General features: G+C 45.1%; 1 protein-coding gene across 1 annotated transcript; it reads left to right on the top strand.

The window, feature by feature from the left end:
* The first annotated feature begins 961 nt into the window (after positions 1-961).
* On the top strand, positions 962-19,012 carry ppap2d (phosphatidic acid phosphatase type 2D). The gene is made up of 6 exons (XM_030408504.1): positions 962-1,643; positions 13,830-13,987; positions 14,077-14,363; positions 14,494-14,551; positions 17,053-17,229; positions 17,464-19,012. Exons 1-6 carry the CDS (start codon positions 1,436-1,438, stop codon positions 17,566-17,568), a joined length of 993 nt encoding a protein of 330 aa, XP_030264364.1. The 5' UTR covers positions 962-1,435; the 3' UTR covers positions 17,569-19,012.
* The last annotated feature ends 4,403 nt before the right edge of the window (positions 19,013-23,415 follow it).

The following is a 23,415-nucleotide window of genomic DNA, read 5'->3' as shown; positions in this document are numbered from 1 at the left end:
TTAATTGTTATGTTATAATGAAAACGCACCAGGTTCTATAAAGTCATTACAGAGTATGGAAGCTTGTTTCCGCCAGAGCAGTGAAGGTCATTGTAAAAATAATGACCTATAATCTTATAATTATGACTAAAGCTGGGCTCAGCTGGGTTTCCCTTTATTCTGAGATAACATGTCGCTGTGTTTGTATTGGAGAAAGTTCCTTTTTTGAGAAAAGTGACTCATTATTTTGATATCTGTAAGTTGTGACTAATTTAAGTAAGTTTCATGTTGAAGTCTTTCCTCATTATTTTGAGAAGAGAAAGTCGGTATTTTGGGGGAAAACCCTCAATAATTTTGAGACACCAAGTGTTTATTTTGAGCTCAGTCTTTTTTGTGATACTACAAAATCATTATTTTGAGTTTCGTTTCAGTCATTTTGAAAAATGCGTCTTATTATTTTAGATAGTAACTCGTTATTTTGATATGTATTGGAATTAAGTTTAATTTCTGAGATAGTGCCTCATTATTTTGAGAAAGTTTCTCATTTGCAGGGTGGATCACATTCTTTATTTCACTATATTGGCCTCAGTTGGCTTCCATACATTATGAGCATAATACTCTATATGTCTCTCTGCTGGTTGACACCTCCAGGGTTTGTGCATGCTGAAACAAATCTCGTTAAATGTTCAGTATTATTGTGAGCAGGAGCAGGAGGTGCATGTGTGTGGGACAGTTTAATGGGCCAGGAGACATCGCAGAGAGGAGGAACAGTCCTGTAGGCTTCAGCTGTCAGGTCAGGTGGATCGAACCCGCTGTGAGCTGCAGGCTCGTCGTCACACATTGATTTACTAGTTGATCTTTTTTTCTTTTTTTTTTTTTTCCTTTGACGCAGCTGCGTAAAGTCGAACTGAATAACGCCGGAAACAAGACGAGTTTTCCACCAAAATTAACGTCACAGCTTCCTCGTCCCACGGCGAGAACAGCCCTCACCGAGAGAGAGTTTTATTTTGAAAGTTTGGACCAAAAGTTGTGTTTTCCATTCATGTGTGTTTGCCATGGTGTTGCAGAGACTGTGGAGGTGTCCGGGACGTTCAGGGACTGGAGCAGAGGGAACAGCGCGCTCCCACTGAACGAGTTGGCGGAGAGCTCTGAAGTTCACTCGGATGTTTTCGTTCCCTCATTCTTCCACTCTGCTTTCACCTTTCTCTCGCGTTGTTGATGACAGACGTGTGAGTTTACCTAAAGTGTACCAGTTGGCTGGTCGGTCGGTTGGTCGGTCGGTCGGGTGGTTGAGCAGGGTCCGCTGCTGTCAAACTTTCCTTGACATGGATTTGTCGCACCGACGACGGATGGACTGAAAAGTTTGGGATTTTTTTTTTTCCCCCGACCACGACTCAACAGACTCACTGCAACTACTTTTTATTTTCTTCCTTTTTTGTCATTAACGTGTAAAGACATGCAAAAGGTCAATTCCACCGGTACCAACAGCAACACGCTGCCCCGGGACGCGGAGCTCCAGCTGCGGCTGGCTGACAGCGGCGGTGCCGGGGAGAGTACCGGGAACGGGGCTGGGAATCACTTCCTCGCCAAGCCTGAGGAGGAAAGCTCGTTTTGCACCAAGAGGAGGATGCTTGTCGGTCTGGATGTAATATGTCTCTGTGTCGGTAAGAACAGGTCTATTCATTTGGCCTATTATAGTGCTTTTGACCTGAGGGAAACTATTTTCTTTCTTCAGTTTAACAGCCACAATTCCAATTTAAATTTGCCTTTTAAAATAAAAAAAATAAAAAAAGGGTTTGAAGTCACAGTCAGTCACTTTTAACACTTTTAAATAACGCACACTCGTCTTGTCAGCTCGCCTTGTGTCAACAGCAGCTCTGTGGATCATGTGAACTGTAACAGAAGGTCTGAAGGAGGTTAAACGAAACTGGTTTTCTCATGGAAAGAAAAAAAAAAACCCCAAAACACATCGAATGGGGATTTGTTTAAGTCAACGAAGCTGCAAAGCATTTCTCCAGAAGTCAAGTGGAAACTGTTCAAACAGGCAGAAAGTCTCAGCTCGTTCCCCTCAGTGCACGTGGGGGCAGGAGGGAGGGAGGGAGGGAGGAGAAGGAGGAGGGAGGGGGGGCTCAGCTGGCAGCAGAGTTGTCCCGGGAATTCATCTGTTCCCATGGTAACCCCCCCCCCCAAAGTTCCCGGGAGAGGAACGTGGGAATCGGGATAAAAACATGGCCCCCGTGCTTGTGTTCTCGTGCCGAAAATTGCCTCTCTCTCTCTCTCCCTGCAGGACTGCTGGATGTCAGCCACAGATTCATTAACAGAGCTCAGCTGGAGGCTTGTACAGGTTTATAATTCAATTAACCAGCGAGTTTTCACAGGGACAAACATGTGGAGGAGACAACTGAGGGGGCCACAGGACACAGAGCGGTAAACGAAGGAGCGCTCACAATTAGTTTCTCCGTTAATCACTAATGGATTCCACCTGACAGCTGATGTGATCGGCTAATTGTGCGTTTTTCTTATCATGAAGTCATCCAGCAGTCGTTTTTAAGGTCAGGTTTCTAAAAGTCGTCTCGGCCCCTGCAGACTGTCACAGTGCGAGAAAAGCGCTTTTGGCTGGTTTTAAACTTACAACAGAGGAAGAGCTTGTGAGTGTTGTTGTGTATTTACATTTTTACTTGTTAAACAGCAACAAATCACAGATAAGCAGTGAAGTTTTATCGTGCAGCCCAAAAATAGATAATGTGACATATTAATCATAGCCAGCGATATCCATGTGGCATCAGAAACCTCCATGTGAGGTCAGATTGTGTTTTGATTATAAAGAGCAGCATGATTATCATTATATTAAAGTTAGGATGATCTCAGTCATTGAGACTTAATGTGATCACGGTTACGCATCCTCTCAGTGTGCCCTCATCGTTCACGAACTACTGTAAAACAGTAAGAATTAACTTTTTATTGGCGGAATTCTCTTAGATGTTATAGCGCGTAAATGTCTGACAAAATGGGAACACGTCAGGGAAACTCTGGTTCCTTAGAATTGTTTTGGACTTTACTAGGAAATGAATAAAAACACTAAATTACCTTTTACCTCTGTTCAACCTTGTGGGGGAAACCCTCTGAAGGCAGTTTTAACGTGGCACCTGCTGTGTACTCTGACAAAATACAGTTTCACAAGTTTCATGTCGTCATCTCACATGACTGTGAGCGGGACGGGGACATCAGTGTTGTGCGACTGACTGATTATCTGGACCTGCAGCAAACACGACAGAGGCAGAACCCGTCTAGGCAGACCGACAGGTCTCAGTGTCTTTGGCAGTTACAGCAAAGGAAGCAGCCTGGCAGACAAAACAACAGTGTGAGGCAGTCAGTTTCTCTGCCGTGTTATTCTTAACCCCTGCAGGTATGCTATTAGCTGTTCACTCTGCACACATCTCGGCAGCTTTGTTTTGTGCTTAGGAAGTGGCTAGTCACCCAGCATCAGTCAGCAGAAGGGAGGAAATGGTCTCTCTCAGTTCTCCTCCGCAGACACACACTAAGCACGCCACTCGCCTTCGCACAAAATTGCGTGCCCTGACCCCTCTTATCCCCCTGCCCACTAGATTACAACACGAGACTGAGTCACCGGGCCTCGAGCTAGACCCATCTGAGAGGATTTAGAGGGCGAGTTGGTTTTGTGACTGAAATATTCTTTGGTAAAATAAAAGGAGTGTTTTTTATCTGGCCCAGTAGGTCAGAACCTGTAGTCTTATCGAGCAAAACCAGATATCACTCTGAGATCAATAACCGCATCACCACCAGCTGTTCAGTACACAAAGGGTACGGACATGACGGCACAATATTAAATGACATCTTTTTATTCAGGATGACGATTACACTTCCACTTCCCTACCTTTGGGAGGCAAATGTATTTTTTCTTCTCCTCGTATATTTAAGTTACTGTGCAGATTCAGATTAATTAGTGCTGATTGATTATTATTCGTGACGTGTTGCCAATCAGCCTGCAGAGAGGTGACAACACAGACAGACAAACAGCTGCATCACAGCCAGACTTGAGCGCTTTTAAATTGCGTTTCATCCGCAACGGGGCAAGAAAACCCTCGCTAATTCCGATAATCTGTAAAATGCTGCATGCTGGATCCGTTAATGAGTCTATCCCCAGTAAAGGAGAGTATAACATATTGTTAAACCCCGTCTTGCTCATGAGCTATTAGATTACTTACAGATTCCCATCTGTCTGGCAGCTTCCAGCATGTCTCTGCGGTGTTAACCATCATGTCAGTTATCAGCAGAGGCCTGATCTTGACTCATCTCTGGGTATTTGGCAGTGAATGCCATCACTCAGGGAACATAAAGAGGGCCCTTCTTTTGGCTAAACCCTCTTATCTCTGACTAACCCAATTTTCCCTTAAAAATGCCATCATCAGATTCACTCAGACGGCTGACTGGCCGCTGGCATTATTCACCCTGTAAAGGGGCTCATTCACCACTGTAATTGTGGAATTTTACCCCGAAGCATCCTGTCCCAATTACGCTATCAGCTTAAGAGGGATTCCTCAGTGTCTCCATGTGTTTTCTGTATTTACTAAACATCCAGAGTGGTGACATAAAGATGGCATGACATGGGTTTAAGAATGAGCTGTAGACTGCTTGGATGTTGAGGACATGAACTTCTGTTTTGACTCAGATTACCCGATCAGACTCTTACTCAACACCAGGCTTGTCTAACGTTGTTGCACCCCAGCCATAAGGAGGTGTTGCTCACGGGGCTGTTCTGACATGCACACGAGGGATGCTTCACGGAGGTGGATTGTTCTGGTTCAGCTCAGTGTGAGTTAGTTCCAAGTAAGCTGCAGAATGCAAGTGTTTGCCTGTGTTCCTAAGTGTTGGCATGCATTCCCGGTGGGTCTGTAGGGGGTTTGACCCGGAGAGAGCTGACAGGGTCTGCGCCCCCGTGGCCGTGCATTTAAGGTCTAGCGTCCAGCCACGGAGAGGTCAGGAGGTGTCGGGTGTTTGTCATATCTGCAGAGCATGCGGGGACAGGCCTCGCAGCCCTGCACGGCTGTTTCCCTCCCGCACAGGTGGTCCTTTCTCTGTCATCACCCCAATAAAGCCAGTTATTGGCTCTCTTAAGAGTAATTGGGAAACGATTGGAAGTGACACTTGAAAGCCCGCTATTAGCGTTTACGGCTTAGAGGAACACTACAATTGCCACCAGGCTTAACCTTCTTGTAGAGGTTAAATGTAAAATATTTTCATACTATATGCACAATAGAGCTGCAACCGTTAGCATCACCATGTTTAGTCAGTCAGAAGAAAAGTAACTGTCAACTGATTTGATGATCGACTCGTTTCAGTTTTTCTTTCAAGCAAAAATATCAAAATTTTGCCATTTTCAGCTTCTTACATGAAAGAATTTGCATCTTTTCATTATAATTCATGACAAAGCGTTTTGGATGATCATTTTCCAACATTTTCTCTTCATTTTACCTCCTTAATGATGAATTGTGAAATTAAACATCAGCTAATGAAGATAATTTGAAGTTGCGGTGGCAATGCACAAGATGTTAGACTAGACAAAACATTCCCATTTGTCACACCTGCATGGACTTGGCAGTTTTAAACCAGAAAGTGATTTCTTTCAGTGGTAAAAACACAACTAGTTCTTGGATTCTACAGAAAGAGAAAGCTGGAATCAGTTATCACTTGTGTGTGTGTGTGTGTGTGAGTGCGTTTTTGTTCTAGACGTGAAGCAGCATGCCAGGACGAGAGGACCGGTATCTACCGAAGAGATCTGAATTTTAAAAGGGCTCCCTTTTTCCAGCTTATATCTGCTTTCCCCCCCTTTTTTTGTCCCCTTTCTCGTCAGACGGACTCTATTTTGGGACTGAAGGTGATCCAGCATTGTAGCGAGGTGTGTGAGTGTGTGTGCGTGTGTGTTTTATGTCTGTTTGTGTGCTTTGGGCGGGCGGCGGGTTTATCGTAGAGGATTCCTGCTTCGAGTCTTTTGGCAGAGAAAGCCGCCAAGTGAGTGAGACAGCAAAAGGCCAACACGTCACAGCATGTCTGTGTGTAAAGGGCCAGGAATATTAAATTGTCTCCTATGTGTGTGTTTATGTGTGTGTGTGTGTGTGTGTGTGTGTGCCTGTGAGAGTAAAAGTGTGGGTGTGGGTGTTTTTGTGGATGAGTCATGGTTGCCAATGCGGACACCCTACTACAGCTGCCATGTGCGTGCTGTTTGTTGACAAATTCGCCGGGTGTGTTTTGCTGTGTGTTTCAGGCCCCGATCAAACGCACTCTGAAGTTATGGAACACGCTGGCGTCACTCTGCGGATGACAGATGGAGAGCCATTAAAAATGGCTCAGTCGAATCATTAGCTAGTGGAAGAAGTGATTTTGCTTACGCTCCCTCGTTAGCTTATTAATGCATCTCCTTCCCGTTTGACAGCAGTGCAGAATCAGGAATCCATTAGCGACGCTCTGCCGCGGACCGTCTACATGGACACATGTATTCTGCTGTCAATACGTCTCCATTCGCCCATTAGCTCTCCAGAGCCGGCTCGGGCCTCAGAAACGTCTCGTTTGCCTGAAGGCGGGAGGGCAAGTGAGAGCCTGAACAGCCCCGGGGTTGGGGGGGGGGGGGGGGGGGGAGTAGCCTGAAAGAGAGACGGGGATGAGGATCTACAGTAGGGGTCAGAGGTCAGACCCATGGGCGCCTGAGGGGATCTCATCCACAGCTGTCTGTTCATGTCCAAGTGAGGAAGTAGTATTGAGAGGGATAGGAACTGTTCGACAGCAAATAGCTTCAAATGTACTTTTAATGAGGCAGCTGCAATCTTTTCCTCGATGGCGGTTACGTAAGTGCCCAGGGTGGTCCATAGGTATTAGCCGTAATGAGTGAATGAAGATGTGTGTAGTACTCTAATCCTCAGTGCTCATTAGCTAGAATGGGTTTGGAGAAGTTTAACATCAAAGTATCTACCTGGATCCGAACACAGCCTGTAGCCCCGCCTGTGCGTCTGTCAGAACTAATGACTCGTCCTCTTCTGTCTGTCCCCCCCCCCCCGTAAGGAGACGTAGACATCCACCCTTTGGCGCCATGGCGTGGTTACTCATCATTGGGACCATTTTATCATTGTGTCACATCTCACCTGCTGGAGCCTTCTCTCCCCTTCATCCTCTCAGGCTTCCGCTCCGTCTGAAGTCGTTCCAACTGCATGTTCCACTGCAAACCAAGACGCTCAGACAAAACAAGCCTGCAGCCCTCGACTCTTTCCATACATGCAGCACGACCACAATCGGGCTTCTCTATTCCAAATACCCCCCCCCTTCAGTCTCGACCACAGCCCCGTGTCGTTCTCTCCCATTGCAGGCTGCTCGCACCTCACCTCACCTCGCACACCCTCACCTTCACACCACAGAAACCACCAGAGAGCTGCTTTAAAGTTTCCAAGGTACATGCCACAGTGGCGGGTCCTTTATAGTCCTGCTGAATCAGACAGGCACACAGACAACCCACTTCAGCCCTCACCACTCATGCCCTGAACTCCAGAGCCGGGCTCCAGGAAGCAGGTCAGTGAAGTGTGGAGAGAACAGAAGCAGCTGTGGGAAGCATGTCTCCACTGGCCGGTGGTCACAGGAACAGCAGAGGGGGGGCAAGAAAGAGCTTACCTGGTGCGCTGGTGGTCATCCTGCAGCTACTCAGCTAGTCTGTTGAGCTGACGATTATTTCACGACGAGTTACTAAAATTAAATTGAAACGTTTGTTATCATCATCATCGTTGGCGAGCTGGTATTAAAAAGCCAAATTGCTTTCATGGACTTGACAAGTGCGTCATTCACAAACTCTGACACAGCAGGCGGCTGTTTGTACCTTGAAAGTTGGTGTGTGACCCATCAATAAAAACAGAAGAAGAAGAAGGAGAGTAGAACAAATAGAAGCTCGAGTATAAGCAATAGAGCAATGGAATAATAGATCATCCATCTTTGCTCACTACTTTTTTACTGTTAGGTGTTAATAAACTACAGGTTAGGAACTTTATCTTTAATCTGTATTGGCTGAAAAAGCGTCCATAGCGTGCATCAAGAATAATATCAAAATTATCAATAAGCCAATCTAAATTATCACTTTAGATTGGCTTATTGATTAATTGACTAATTGTTTCAGCTTTAGTTAGAACAACCTTGCCAACAAGAAACATAATATTTTAGTTTCCACACACTTTCTTCTGCTCTGTGTGAGCTTGTTAACATTGCACTTCAAACTCCTCAATAAACATCAGCATTTTTGGTCGTGAAGCCACTTTCAGCTGTCTTGCTGTTTCACCCTTGGCCTTTTTATGACTTGTTTTTGTCAGTGCGTATGATGGGGATGCATGCAGCGTATTTCTTAAAAAAATATGACAGACCTGTGAGCCCTGTAAGCATCTACTTAAAAAGAAAATGGCATGAGGTCCAGCAGTAGCAGATGCTGATGATAGCAGATGGTTTACTAAGATCCAGGCCTGTTGTGGCTCCTCAGTCCTCTTTGTTCTTCTCTGATTAGACTGTTTGTTCTACCGTCAGAGCAGACAAAAGAAACACAGTCCCTCAGAATAGTCCAGACAGTAACGGAAAGATAGCTGGCTGTGTGTCAGTGCAGGTGGCACCACTCAACCTTATCCTACCTTTCCACTACCTGGACTGGGCCACCAAGGATGAACAGGAAGAACCGACTCCTAGGACACACAGACACGCTCAGTACTTTATTGGGTTATGCTTGACAATCATAATCACAGCCTTGGTGCGAATGACTTCACCGACTGTGTGAGTGTTACCTTCCCTACGAGACAACAGCCTGTCTTGTTTTGTGTGTCTGTAACTCTGCTCTTATGTGTGCTTGAGCCTCTGCGATGGTGCAAACTGTCTCTTCCTGGACTTCCTCTTCAAACAAAGACTTTTTTTATATCAGGTGAAACATGAAAGGCTTGGCTCTGCCCCTAAAGAACCTGTCACACACTGAGAGCAGTGATTAGATGAAAGAACAAACCAAGGCCGTCTTACGGCGACCGAGACTTTGTGCGGTGAAAGTCATTATTGCGTAAATAATCGCTGGAGCCCACCCAACCCATCTGCGGACTGCTGTTTACGAGCGTGTCAGGCAGGCCGTCACGCTGCTTCTTGTAATGTTGTGACCACGGATTATCGTGCTCGCAGAGATTCAAATTACGACACTTCACAGCTCAGTTCACGACCTTGTAACTTTTTTGCAATGTTGACTCAAAGGTAAACAAGCAGCTTAAAATTTAGTTGGGAAACACTGGCACATGTGAGCTGGTGAGAGGCCCAGCGAGGGTGGACCACCCCTGAAGGGTGCTGCAGCGGGCCGGGCCACAGCGCAGGCTCAGCCCAGCACAGAGCTGCAGGCCAGATGGACCGGCGTCGACAGGTCACTGATTGTCTGTCCACCAGTCCTATCAGAGGGCAAATGTAGAACGATGTAGCCTGTACGGTCAGACATTATTGGGTGTGATGACGCAGATGGCCGTTATTGTGGCTTGGATAAAGCTGCAGGCAGAGTGTCGTGTTAATCTATGATGCGCAGGCTGTTTGTTTGAGGCAGCAGCCTCCAAAGGAGTTTATTTGGGTCTGCGATAGTGAACCGGCTGTTTGCCTCAATACATCCCTTTAGGATTCTTCGGCTCTGGTGTGGTTTATCTGGTTGGTTAGTTTTTCTTCCCAGTCGCTGGTGGGTTTTTTTTTTGGTGGTTTGTTTGGTTGTATGCGGCCGTGGCTTCGGTTTGTTTGCATCCCAGTGAGGTTTTTATGTGTACGTGAGTGTGTTTGGGGGTATTCTGCTGGTTGAGGTGGGGTCGTGTTTACAGAGCGGGTCCCAGCAGAGCCCGGATCTCTGACCCTCACATTCCAGAACCACCACTAATCGCCTCCGTCTGCTGTTCTCTGCAGAGTAACCCCTCGCCGCATCTCTCTTGGCTCCATCTCTCCAGTTTTCTCTCACCCCTGTATTACTGCCCTCACCCCCATTTGTCAATTTTCTAGCCTCCTGGCTATGCGTTTTAGCCTAGTTTTTTAGTTTGACTCTCTATTGATCAGCAGATGTTAAGCAACTTGTCTGGAGAGCATGTCGATGAGTACCTACCATCTGCCCTCTCTTTTAGCAGGCTGCCTTTAATCACTTTCTCCATAGTTTTTTTTTATTTCTTGCTTTCGGTTGTTGTTGTTCTCCCCTCACAGTGAGCTCATTCTGGGCTGTGGTCATAGATGTGTAAATTAGAACCAGAAGAGTTTCTCAGAGTGAGGCTCATATCCCCTCTGCTCTCATTCCTCCTCTCCTCCTTCCTCCCTCCCTCCCTCCCTCTCTCTCTCTCTCCCCCTCTTCTTTCTTTCTATCCCTTTTGACTATTTGAAAGCATTCCTGCTTGAGTGTCAGGCCCAGCGAGCAGCACATTTTGGCCGGCTCTGTGAGCAGGCCCACTCCTCCGCCTCCTTTTGGGTCCCCTTACAGGCTTTCCTGGCCGGCTCTCTTTTAAAGCATGTCTTGGCCAGGTGCAGAGGTTTGCTCACAGCTGCCTGACAGATGATGTGAGGGTCTCTGGAGTGTTTTTGTGTCTTGTTGTGAAAACCGTTTTAATGTAGTTGTAAGCATAGAGGTTGACTGCGACAAAGCTTGTCATTTGTACGGGATTGTGGAGGATGCTGCGTGTGGTTTCTAAAACCTTTGGTTTGTGACACAACTCAGGTTGAGATACATTTTTTTTATTGAGAAGCTTAAACAGTTCTGTCACTGTGGAGTGATCTTTGGTTCTTGGCCATCAGACAACACAGGCCACAAGTACTGGCAGGCCTGGGGTAATAAAATATGCTGCTATCTGGCTTTGCACTTAATGGTTCCCATTAGTCCCCTATATGTATTGTAAATGATCCCTGAAGAAGTCCATGTTCCTACTGTAACCACAGAGTGGCCTTAATGGACAGTCTGTCCATTTCCGCTCTGTCAATGCAGCAAAATATTGATTATTGAGCGAGGACTGGCCGTATTGTGGAATGGGATGAGGATGCAGAGAAAGCCTGTTAATGGATGGTATAGAAAGCACTAAAAGTTCTCGCTTTGCCAATAAACTGGTCTGATTACATCGGTAGCAGTTAATGTACAACGTGATCAAAGTCTAATCAACATTTGATCATCAAAAAAAACACTTCAGAAGAACTTGTAGCGTGTCCGAGCTTGTAGAAAAATGACTACAAAGCTGCCAACTCTTCCTTACTTCTCCTGCTTTTGGACATAAAAGACATTAGAAGAAAAAATCTGCTTTAATGTTGTATAGTGAGAACCAGCAGTGATTATACGATCTGTAAATGTAACTTTCATGCCCAGTCAGTTTGCCAATATCAAGTATTACGTTAAATATTAAAAACTACGACCATGCATTGATTGTCCACCACCCAAACCTCTGAAAGCATGAATATCCTCCCGGCCTCTCGATAGATTTCCTTTTTTTTTTGGTTGTTGCTGTTGAGTAAAGCAGATCTAGTCAACCTACATTTGCTAGATCAGCTAATTTTGTGCCCAGGTTAAAAAACATATTTAAAATGGAATGCAATGGTCACTATAGCCAAGTAAAACAAAAATCCACACACCCACTCAGTTCGAATCAGAGACGAATCAGACCACATCCCTGCAGGTCTCCACCAAGGTATGACACACAGATAAGGGGATTACGATTACAAGATTACGAGATGTGTGAGAATTTTATGCAGGTGGCCGGGAGGAGCCAGGAAATCCTCATACAGGAGATTAACTTTTAAATTTACAGGAAAAAAAAAAGGGACTTTCCCAAAGTATTTATTTAAACCCATAGTACTTAAAGCAAGCAGTTTAATGTGAGGTTACTGGTTACATTCTGAAATAGAAGATTTGACTGCAGAATTAGTAGCAGGGTGATTTCAATTGACCGCATTACATGATTTACAAAATACACTAATAGAATAATCCAGTTGCACGATAAGATCGAACTGGCTTTAGTTACAAAGGCAGGAAGTCTGACGAGACAACGCCAGGTTTTAAAAAAAGATCATAAAAAAGTTCAATTTCAATTCCCTTTTGTCTGAAACAGCAGATGGCACCTGTATGTGGATGTGTGCGCTACGCGAGGTAGACGCTTGCAGACGTGGCGACTGAATGAGAGGAGTGAGAGATCGGGGTCAGATGAGAGGTGTTTCCTATCTCTCTCTCTCTTTACTGGCGTCACAGCCTCGGCTATCTGCCTGCTACACGTTTCCCTCGCTCATTCCCTCCCTGGTTTTCTTACTAAAGGCCCACGTTAAAATACATAGAAGAGGGCTGTGTTTTTATCTGTGTTTTGTCTTTCTGTGAGGGTCAGCATGACTTTGACTCCAGCGGGCACTTGAAAACACTTTCGACTGCAGTTTAATGTTCTTAAACACGTCACGCGGCTGCTAGGAGTTGCCTCCTCGTGTGTTTTCTGTGCTGATAGCCTCAAACCTATAGATTATTTACCTTGTTATCATTGTTTATCAGTTCACCAAGGCTGTCTTCTTGTGTTTTATTAGCGGACCGTATGGTTGTGATGGCAAACACGGAGAAGAACCAAGTCACGTTTGTTTCTGGAGCGCAGTTTGAGCTGACCAAATTAAAATAAAAAGTAAAAGTAAAAACACAGCGGAAACAACAAGGGGACAAAATATAACGTTTTCATTAGTTTATGACGGAATAGACGCTTGAACTGAACCAAAGCCTGTGTGCACATTGTTACCTTCAGTAGGTTAGGTATTCGTGTCCAGCTCTTTGGCAGTCAGTAGTGATCGATTTATCCCGCTTAAGAGAATGTTTGCGTGCCATTGTTTGTGGTTTTGAGTGTGTATCTGGTGCCTTGTTCCTTTTGGCCCAATTTCGAGTGTGTATCCTGTGCGCTACTCAGTCACGTACTCTGAGAGATTCCCTGGCAGGAGCACTGTTTTGGCCTGGGTGCGTTCCAACCAACCAGCAGGGCCAGGGATGACAGGAAGAGGCACAGAGGTTAATGATTAGTCCCATGTTCTCGCCGCATTCCATGGGGTGACGAGGGGACATGGGATAGGGGACAGAGAAATGGAGCAGGCCGGGCAGGCTTTTAAAGGGCTATTGGCCGCGAGTTTGAAGTATATAACACAGAATAAAAGCTGTGTAACTCAGTCCTTGTTTCAGGGGACACAAACACACCAGCTCCCTTCATGTAGTCATTAAAATGTTGCACAACTTTTCCCCCCCCGACGAACTTTCACCATCAGGCTGTGAGGTTTGTTTGCCTAAGCATGCCAGACCTTGGACTACTTTCACCTGATACAGAGCTCTGATAATTAGTGACCAGGCAGGAAGTAAGTGAACACATAAGTAGGACAATTGTTAATGTAAAATCAGATGGATTTAAAGTTGTGCCATCAATAAACAATACTTTACTCTTCCTACAGTGACTTTATTGTCCTCTTTTGGCACCCTGACACATTCTGTGTCTAACACTGCCTCTAATATCTTCTTCCTCCTTCTTCATCTTAATCCTCCGCTGTCATGCCCATCTCCCTGTCCGTCCGTCTGTCGTCTCCTCTTCTGCCTGATAATCTGGTAAAAGCAGCTATGTGTGGAATGCTTCATCCAACAGGAATCTGGAAATCATGCTACGAGATGACTGACACTCTTCAGAGCTCGCGGGAGCATGTCCTCTTCATGCTCCTGTTAGACAAGAGTGTCTCTGTCTCTTATCTGTGTTGCACAAACCACGCGCTCATCAAGCCATCTTTTGTTTTTTGTCTGCCCCCCTCCTCTCTCCCTTCTCTCTCCCACATTTCATCAGCCTCCATCCCATTCTTTGCGTGCGAGTTGAAGGCGGTGACTCCGTACAGGCGAGGCTTCTTCTGCGGAGACTCCAGCATCACCTATCCTAACAAAGACAAAGAAGTCATTTCTGACAGCGTGCTCATTATCGGCGGTATAGCCATCACTGGCATAACGGTAAGGAAACGATTGTTATTCCTTTTCACTGTGCAGCTGTACTTTATAACTTATGTTAACCAGTGTCTCTTGTCCTTTTTTCTCCCCAGATCGCGCTGGTTGAATGCTACCGGGTGCGTTTCCGAGGCGTGCACTCGCGAGCTTTTGTTCGAAACCTCTATGTGTCATGCCTGTACAAGGAGCTGGGAAGCTTCATGTTTGGCTGCTGTGTGGGTCAGTCTCTCACGAATATGGCCAAGCTAAGTGTGGGACGCCTGCGGCCCAACTTCCTGAGTGTCTGTAAAATCACCTATGAGTCCATCAACTGCACTCTGGGGAGCTACGTCTCCCAGTTCGACTGCAAGGAGACTAATCAGAAGCTGGTGGAAGAAGCAAGGTGTGTGTGGATTGTGTGCATGTGTGTTTTCATTCAGAAATGTTTTGGTTTGTTTGCCAAGGGTGGGGAGTACAATAGCTCTGCCGTTAATGTGTAACCTTTGGCATTTTTTATTGATGTTCTCTTTCAGGAAGTCCTTTTTTTCCGGCCATGCTTCCTTCGCAATGTACACCATGCTCTATCTGGCAGTAAGTCATGTCTATTTTTATACACACACGCACGCACGCAAGCACACAAACAAACACACAAAACAAAGTGCCAATGGGAACGCCTCTCTCCCACAGAACAAGGACCGCCGTGCCTGAAGTGTTCATCAGTGGTCTCGCCTTTGATTCTGTGACTTCTTAACGTCACGTTATATCACCCTGTCATACGTTTGCATAATCTATGCCCGTATTCACAGTAGAAGAGAAACTGAGAACACATCAGAGCTGACAGAGGTGCTGGTTCAGGCGTGGGTGAGCTGGCCAATCAGAGCTGAGTGGGCTTAAAGAGACAGGAGCTAAAAACAGAGCGTTACAGACAGAGCGGGAATTCATCGCTGCATCACTGGACAGAAGAAAACTGATGAGTTCTTTCAGCGTTAAAACATGTAAACCTATTCTAGCAGTCACCAAAGATACAATTATGAACCTGAAAATTAGCATAACATGTCTCCTTTGACCTTTAATCTAACCTTAGCTTACAATTTTATGACTTATGTTCTGGGGACCCCACAATGTTGGTCAACAGATGTTTGTCCCCACAACGCGAGTAACACATGTCCACGCATACACACAACTGGAATGTGACCTTCACATTCACCTGAGCTGATGTTGTGTAATTACAGCATTCGGTTCCGTGTTTACAATGTTGGGGAAATATTACAGCTCTCAGCTGCGTTTCAGTTATTAGAGACGGCACCGGTCTCTGGAGGCCGAGAGCACTGTGTGCAACTATTAACTAGATAAGCTAATTAAACATGCGCAAACACACACACACGGAGACATGTGCTGTTAAATATATTCACACTTCCTGATCGTGAGGGAGGAGATCTTTGAGAGGAGCAATTCTCCAAAGGCTTCAAACTGAAAGAGCTGGTGAGACTGAGAGGAGGGGGGGGAGAGGAGGGGGGAGTTAAAGAATGAGGGAGAATGTTTTCCACGGGGAACATGAATAGATGAAGAGACTACACAGACAGAGGAGGCCTTGTTGTGGCTCTCATTTAGAGGAGGGGGGTGGAGGGCTGAATATGCCTGCTGAGAGATCGACAGGCTTCTTTCAGCAAGAGACACCCTCTCATGCCCCCCCTCCCTCCCCCCCAGCCTCCCCCATCTCTTCATCTTTCTCCTCCGTTCTCCCACACTGCACTGCCCAGTAGTCATGGGTGCATTGTGGGAGAGAAACGACAGTTAGATGGAAACAAAAGCATTCTTCAACACAAGCTGTCCATATTCCTCATGTAAACCCCGTCATTAACTTTTTTCGATTACAGCTTTAGGTGACCTAAATATTTTGTCGTGTGCGGCTGATGAGAAAAATGATGAAATGAAGATGTTCAGAGCGAGGAGGAAAGAAAATCCCCTATTAGCACTTGTGCAATAAAGAAGTCCAAATGAAAAGCAGCTCCTCTCTGAGCGGAGAGAGTCAGACGAGGATGAGTAGGGAACGACTGAATGAGCGGAAGAAAAGGGTAAAGAACCGAAGGGATGAAGTGGTCTGAGAAAAACACGACCCCCCGTCTTTGTTACCCCTGTTTTCTCCCGCTCCATTGTTTCACACTCACCTCAGGCACAAACACGCAGCTTTGCATTCAAGTTCGCTGCTAGCTAGTGTTTTAGACAGAGACTGTGTGAAACCTGTAGCAACACGCCACCAGTACCGCGGCCAGCTGCTCGTGTTTAAGGCAGGAACAGTGACACCTGCACTCAGCTGGGGTAGGAGAGGGAGAGGAGGACCCCGTGAGCGCCGGCCTCACCGCAGGAATGTGGGCCACGTGCTCCTCAGCGTTCGGCTCGTCAAGGCAGAACTCCAGCCACCTCCATAAAGCTGCATCACACTCGCCCTGTGACCCCATTTTTCACAGACACAAACATGGATTCTGCAGCGCCGGTGGGGGAGATGAGGATGAACAAAAGGAGGAAATGGGACGTAGATAGTGTTAATGGACTCGTGCCAGGCTTCTCTTTCCCCTCCGGGTAGCAGACTGAGTGGATGTCGTATATTTCTCTTGAAGGGCTCCGCCCGTGTTTATAGAAGTTGAATTGATTCCAGAAACAGTTTGGACTCTGTGTGAAGCCTTAATAGAACCAGAACGCAATCCTTTGCAAATGAACTGTGTTTACTGACAACAGTTTTACAGAGAGTTCCAGAGCCCATGTGGGAATATCCATCATGCAATAATGTGTTTACAAAGTGGAGAGAGCCTCGCCCCATGACTGCTCTTGAACGACTTGGCCTTTGGAGGAGGCCGCCTTTCATACACGATCATGATACTTCTCTCACCTGTTAATAATGAACCTGTCAATGCGTTGTTGACCCTGTCACAACGTGTTTGAAACGTCAAATAAAAAAAAAAAAAGGATATAATTCGAAAAAACAATGAAATTGATGAGGTAAAACGTGAAATATGTTGTATTTGTACTGTTTTTAATGGAGTTTTTGTCAACATGAACGAGTAAACAATGTTTTTTTTTTTTCTTTCTTGCAGTTCTACCTGCAGGCGCGGTTGTCGTGGCGAGGAGCTCGGCTGTTGCGCCCACTAATACAGTTCCTCTTAGTGATGATCGCCATCTACACCGGCCTGACCCGCATCTCTGACTACCGTCACCACCCGTCTGACGTCGTCACAGGCTTCATCCAAGGAGGACTCACCGCGTACTGGGTGGTACGTTGAACATCTCTGTTGTCTAAATAGTCTTGAAAATAACTATTATCTCTGTCTTTACAGGATTTGTTCCTCTCAGCTCTCTGCTGACAGAGTTATTTTAAACAATAGGCCTCATTCTATCTGCCTCATTTTCCTCACTATGATCCCAGATGGTGTTTATAAACAGGGAATGATTGACAGCGTGTGTGGTCTGCATACATTTCCTCACATGTTTTGTGTCTGTGCCTGCAGGCCTTCTACATCTCCTCCATGTTTAAGCCCTGCGCCCGTCCAAACCTGTCTCCCACCAGCATGTCCCTGGAGAGTCCACTGTCCAGCCAGCAAACTGTCTGTTAGCAGGCGCGTGCAATCATTCCAGGAATCAGAGGATAAGAGAAGCTGGACTGCAGCGAGACAGGGAGAATGTCAGATAGCACAGGCGAGGAGCAGATAGTAGAGAAATTCTTCAAGAAAGGGAATCATTCTAAGAGAAGGATATGATTAAAGAGTACAATCTAACACATGCAATCATGCCGTCACAGACCAATCTAATATGATCACAAACTCACACATGTGAAGACACAAGAAGCACATTTGACTGTAAGTCAAACCCGTCCAGTGAAAAGAACTGCATAGTTATATTACAGATATTTTTTTATATATGAAAAAAAAAGTTAAAAAATGTATATTTTTCAAGAGGATTTTTAGAAGCTGCTAATGTCGATAGTTTCTAGTTTGAACTTGTTTTCTCCTGTGACGGAGGCTTTCGGTCAGTGCATGTATTTAGCTTTCAAAGCAGAACTGGTCACTCTTTGGTCGTGGGTGAGAGAGGAGGAGAAAAAGCGCCGGCCTCTTCTTTGTTTTCAATCGTCCGCTGATCTTGGAAAACATCACCCGGCAGCTGTGAACTGAGACCATCAGACCTCAGATGGAAAAAAAAAAACAAAATACGGAACTGGCAGTGATAACAAGCACTGACTTCAACTAACCATCCTTTACCTTCAGTGGCCTGATGAGCCGCTGCTCTGATCAGACTGCCCTGCATCACTATGATTAACAACAACCTAAGCAGAGAAAAAAAAGCAGTATTTGTGCTGTAACACAATGTTATCTTTCTTTTTGTGTAACCGAGGCGGTGATGAGAAGGAATCTGACCCTTCCACATCACTGCCGCTTTTCTGTACTAACCACTTTGACTGTGTCTCAGAGGTGGAGCTTTGACTGAATTTTGTAACCTTTGACCTTTGCCCCCGGACTCTCTGAGCTGCACCTTGATTTATGCCACTCTGACAGGAGAGCCGACACGGCTGCGACCCCGCCGGCTCTCCTGTGAATCCTTATTAATAGCACTTGAAAGTACATAATGGAACCTAATGGACATTGTAATCAATATTATATATTTTATCACAAGTTTGAATAATCAGTGTTTATTTTTGTTAATGACAGACTCATACACTATATTTTTTTTTTCTTCTTGAAATGATAATTATTCAAATTGAATGTAAATAGCCATTTCATTTTATAAACCACACAGAATTTCAAAAGTATTAGTTCCAGTTTTTGGACAGTTTTTACACGTTTATTAAGTGTTTGTATTTACGTTTGTGTTGATCAGGTACGGAGAGTTACTATTGTATCTGTTGTAACTACTAGACTGAGCCACAGATATTATCAGAAAGCTATATTTTTTGTGTTCCCAGTTATTGTTATATGTTTGTTTTGTCTGTGAATGCCGGAAAGGCAGAAATAACCACTGTACTCAAAAAACCAAACCAATAAAATGAATGTTGAATGTTTTTAACTTCCTCTGTTCTCCGTTATTGTCAGTGTCAGCGAAAATGAAAAAGCCGTGAATCACAGACCCTCATATAACATGTTTATATGCATTATATGCAGGGTTGGTGCGGGTGCTTGAAATCCTTGAAAGTGCTTGAATTTCAATGTTGTGTTTTCAAGGTCTGAAAAGTGCTTGGATTTTAGCTTAAGTGCTTGAAAGTGCTTGACATTATAACTGTCTTTCACAAAATTGGGATCAGACTGGATAATTAATTTCTGAAGTTTTTGCTATTATGAAACATAATTTTAGATGTTTACAGCATAATACAGTGTACATAATTGTGATAAATAGTGAAGAATAAAATCATGAGTATATATATTCCTGTAGACAGGGTTCGTACACATTTTTGAAGGTCAAATTCAAGCACTTTTCAAGCACTTTTAAGGGTAATTTTTAAGATTTTCCAGCACCTTACTGCTGGGGTGAAATATGTCTCTAAAGGAATATATATACTTGTGATTTTTTTCTTCACTTTTTATCACAATTATGTACATTGTATTATGCTGTAAACATCTAAAATTATATTCTATAATAGCAAAAACTTCAGAAATTAATTATCCAGTCTGATCCCAATTTTGTAAAAGACACAGAGTTATAATGTCAAGCACTTTCAAGCACTTAAACTAAAATCCAAGCACTTTTCAGACCTTGAAAGCACAACATTGAAATTCAAGCACTTTCAAGGATTTCAAGCACCCGTACGAACCCTGTGTAGATACGTACTTTACCCCAGCAATAAGGTGCTGGAAAATCTTGAAAATGACCCTTAAAAGTGCTTGAAAAATGCTTGAATTTGACCTTGAAAAAAGTGTTTAATAGACACACGCATACTTAGAGTGACAGTTCATCCTCAATCAAAAATGCAGATTTTCCTCTAAGCTGTAGTGCTGTTTATCCATCTAGATTGTTTTGGTGTGAGTTGCCGTGTTTTTGCGATATCGGCCGTAGAAATGTCTGCCTCGTCTCAAATGTGATATATGGTAGAACTAGATGGCTCAGAAAACTCAGCAGCAATGTCTCTGTCCATACATCATGACCCAGTTACTCAACATAATCTACACACTTTGTTGTGAGCAGTTTCACGCAGGAGCTATTTTTCCGAAAGAAGTGTGCATCGACTCGTGAACCAGAGGCGACGTCAGATAAATAAGCCCGCTAACATTACAGCTCAGCGGAGGAGGACGCCGTTAATGTCTGCATCCTGTCACCGCCGCTGTCACAAGCTTGAGCCTCTGATCCTCGAGTAGATGCGCGCGTTCCTCTGCGTGGTGATGCAGTTGGCTGGTACGGTTCAGTAGAAAGAAAATAGTTCCTATATGAAACTGTCACAACAAGTTTTTCGGATTATTTTGAGTAAACCGTGTCAAGATTTCTGGAAGGAGACACTGCTGTTGAGCTTTTTTAGATGTATTTTTTGCCGCTTTACGGACCACAAGCCAGGTGCTGGTCGATATCTTCAAAATTCAGCGACTCCCACTGAAACAATCTAGATGGATACATTTCACCCTAGTGAGAGGTAAAACATGTATTTTTGTCTGTCCCTTTAAACTCAATGTCACTTTATAAATGTCATGTTGGTGAAATAAACCTTTTAGCTACTTGTAAGTCAGGTTTTTTTTCTTGACAGGATACCAGAGTCTGCGAGGAGGTGAAGAAATCTGAAAAGTAAACACCGAAATGATAAGTGATTTAACCTCCTGTGTTTGCAGGCTTCCACTCCAGTGCTCCACTAGCTTCTTTCATCACGGCTCTTTCGCTCCCTCTCCCCTTCACGCCTCTCCTTTCTTTGCCCCTTCCCTGCTCTCAGCCCTTTTGGAGTGCAGTGGAGCATGATGGGCTGTTTCAGGGGGTCATGCTACCATGGAGATGCTTAGCCCGATACAGGTTGGGGCGTCTGAGGCATTTTCTCTTCATTTCTTTTCTCTTTTTTTTTTCTCCCTCCGATCCAATTTCAGGCTGAGGGAGGAGAAATAAAAAAAAAAAAAAAGCAGCCCAGATCAGACGGAGAGGGCAAATGGGAGACAGAGAGAGAGAGAGAGAGCGTCATTAATGGGTTTGCGCATAATGCTGATGTAAGGGGGACGGACGAGCAGGAAAAGTGGCCCAGTAATGAAGGGAAGGAGTAATGGAGCAGTTGGCAGAACAGATGGGGCGGGAGATACGAGAGGGAGAGAGTGAGGGTGATGGGCGTGGGGTGTCAGGGTGGGAAGGAATGCGACTGTGGTTTTCAGGCCTGTTTTCTTTTAATAATACTGTAACTAAGGAGACGCGTTTTCATTCCAGAGCAACGTATATGCCCGTGCTTGTGTGACAGGTTCTTGTTTATCTGCGGCTGCCTCGCACCTTGTTATTGTCTTGTGTTTAGGTGTGTGTGTGTGAGTGAGGCCCGAGCACGAGGCAGGCCGCTCCGCTGAGCTGAGCTGAGCTTACACACCCTGTCAAACATGACATCTCGTTTACACTGCGACTGGCGTCCTCCTCGCTAACCCCCGTGGCCCTAATGGAAATGAATTGGGGTCGACAAGCAGAGGCACATTTTCTGTATGTTCAGATTACTGAGGTCCAGGCAGACGGGCCTCACTATTTACACTGCTGTGGCTGAGCACACAGTTGGAGGAACAGTAGCCGGGCACTGCGGTCATTTCAGACGGGGCCGTATTTGAACTGTAAACTCAACAGGTGAAAGTCATTGCTGTCACTTTCCCATTTGTCGTACTCAACTCTGGGGAATTCCTTGATAAGATTGTGATGTTTTTTGGGTTTTTTTTTTGTGAAACTGGACAGGTGCAAAAATAGCAGAGTGGAGGTTTGGGAGCGCCGATCCAAATCGACGTACAGATAAGTGTGCTGCAGAAGGCACGTAGCTCACCTGCATATCTCTCAACGTCTGAGGAAAGACACTTGTGTCATACATGTGTTTTTGTCTGACAGTGATAGCATCAGCGAGGCATGTGCGGCTCAGCCAAACTCCGCTCACAGAGCTCTGCCCCTGTTTGAAGCGGTGAAATTGCCCTTTTGATGAAGACGTAAAACAGACCTCTTCGTCCTCACAGAGCTCAACCTATCTGTGTTTACTACAAAGTGAAAGCTGCTTAAGGCTGTGAATTGATTCGAGTGTGGAGAGGAAATGAAATTTCATTGGAAATGATTTTTTGTTAAGTAAGAGCTTTTCGCTGTGGGTCTCCAAGGCATTAAAGACGTAGTCTCTGGAACTCGGCTGGCCCCTTATCCAGCTGCAGTCCAACTCTTAATAGAATTAAAAAGGATTAATGGGCTCTTTAGTATGCTCAAGTTCAGGCCTGCTCCCCTGCCTCACTGCCATGCATATTTCTAAATCTCCCATGGTAATGAAAGTCAGCGAATGCACTGGCTGCAGTCATTAGGATTGCAAGTGGGTACATTGTGTCCTGATATGAGTCTGTTAAAGGCATTAGTTTGCATGTTCCTGGTTAGATAAATCTTCTCGGGTCCCCTTTCTTCTCGCTCTGCTCTTCAGGGATCAGGATGTGCTGAGCCACATCGGCTCATTGAATAAGCCAAGACATCAAGCCCTAAAACTGATCTGCAAAGACCTGACAGGAACCCCGGCTGGAGAGCAGGGCGCGCAATCACTGCCAAATGTGGAAACCTTGTTGTCGGTTTCAGCAGGTATGTGAGGTCTGTGCATACAAAAGCATACCTTATTTATCTGGCCGGGACATATGTATGCACACACGCGCACTATCTGATGAGGACAGTGTCAGTGTGCGCTATCTGATAGTGAAGGAATCGCTCAGCAAATCAAGGCGCTGTTACGTACCTCATCACACATACAGCGCTCGTCTAATGAGCTGTGGAGAAGGACAGAATGAGAGACTCACATTTCAGTTTTTTGTAGCGTAGATGTGGAGGGCAGACTCAACCTGTCACCTTATATATCAGTTGAGTTTAGAGGGGAAACTGTAATGTGATGAGTAGAAGATGAGCGTTGTGTACACGAAGGAGAAGCCCAGAGAGATGTATATGAATTTTTGAAGGTCCAAACCTTGTTCCCACCAGCCCTCGTTCACTCCACTCTGTTTATACGTAACTGTTTTTCTTTTTCGTTCAAATACGCTCCAAAACTGGATTAGACTCCTCATTATCTCCCTCTGCTGCTTTTCCCCTCTCTGGCTGTCCTCCTCCAAGCGGTCTTTGTGAGTTTTCCATCCTTTCAACTCACAGGTGTGTCTCATTTACCTACTCTCCAGTTGGAAAAAGGCCATTCAGCAAAAGCCCCGAGAACCTATAAACTCGTTTAAGATGTTTGCGCACTAGAACCAAATTGCCTCGACTTTTTCATTGCTCTCCCAGCCACGGCTCCTTTACCGGAGAAATCTGGTTCCTCG

The sequence above is a fragment of the Sparus aurata genome, chromosome 23 (assembly GCF_900880675.1).
Source record: "Sparus aurata chromosome 23, fSpaAur1.1, whole genome shotgun sequence".
Lineage (NCBI taxonomy): Eukaryota > Metazoa > Chordata > Actinopteri > Spariformes > Sparidae > Sparus > Sparus aurata.
This window is presented reverse-complemented; position numbering and strand designations above follow the sequence as displayed.

What these genes read in the sequence shown, in the direction of transcription:
- ppap2d (XM_030408504.1), top strand. Translation starts at nt 1,436, where the DNA reads ATGCAAAAGGTCAATTCCACCGGTACCAACAGCAACACGCTGCCCCGG. An exon ending in AAGCTGGTGGAAGAAGCAAG is followed by an intron (nt 14,364 to 14,493) that starts GTGTGTGTGGAT and finishes GTTCTCTTTCAG; the next exon opens with GAAGTCCTTTTTTTCCGGCC. An exon ending in ACACCATGCTCTATCTGGCA is followed by an intron (nt 14,552 to 17,052) that starts GTAAGTCATGTC and finishes TCTTTCTTGCAG; the next exon opens with TTCTACCTGCAGGCGCGGTT.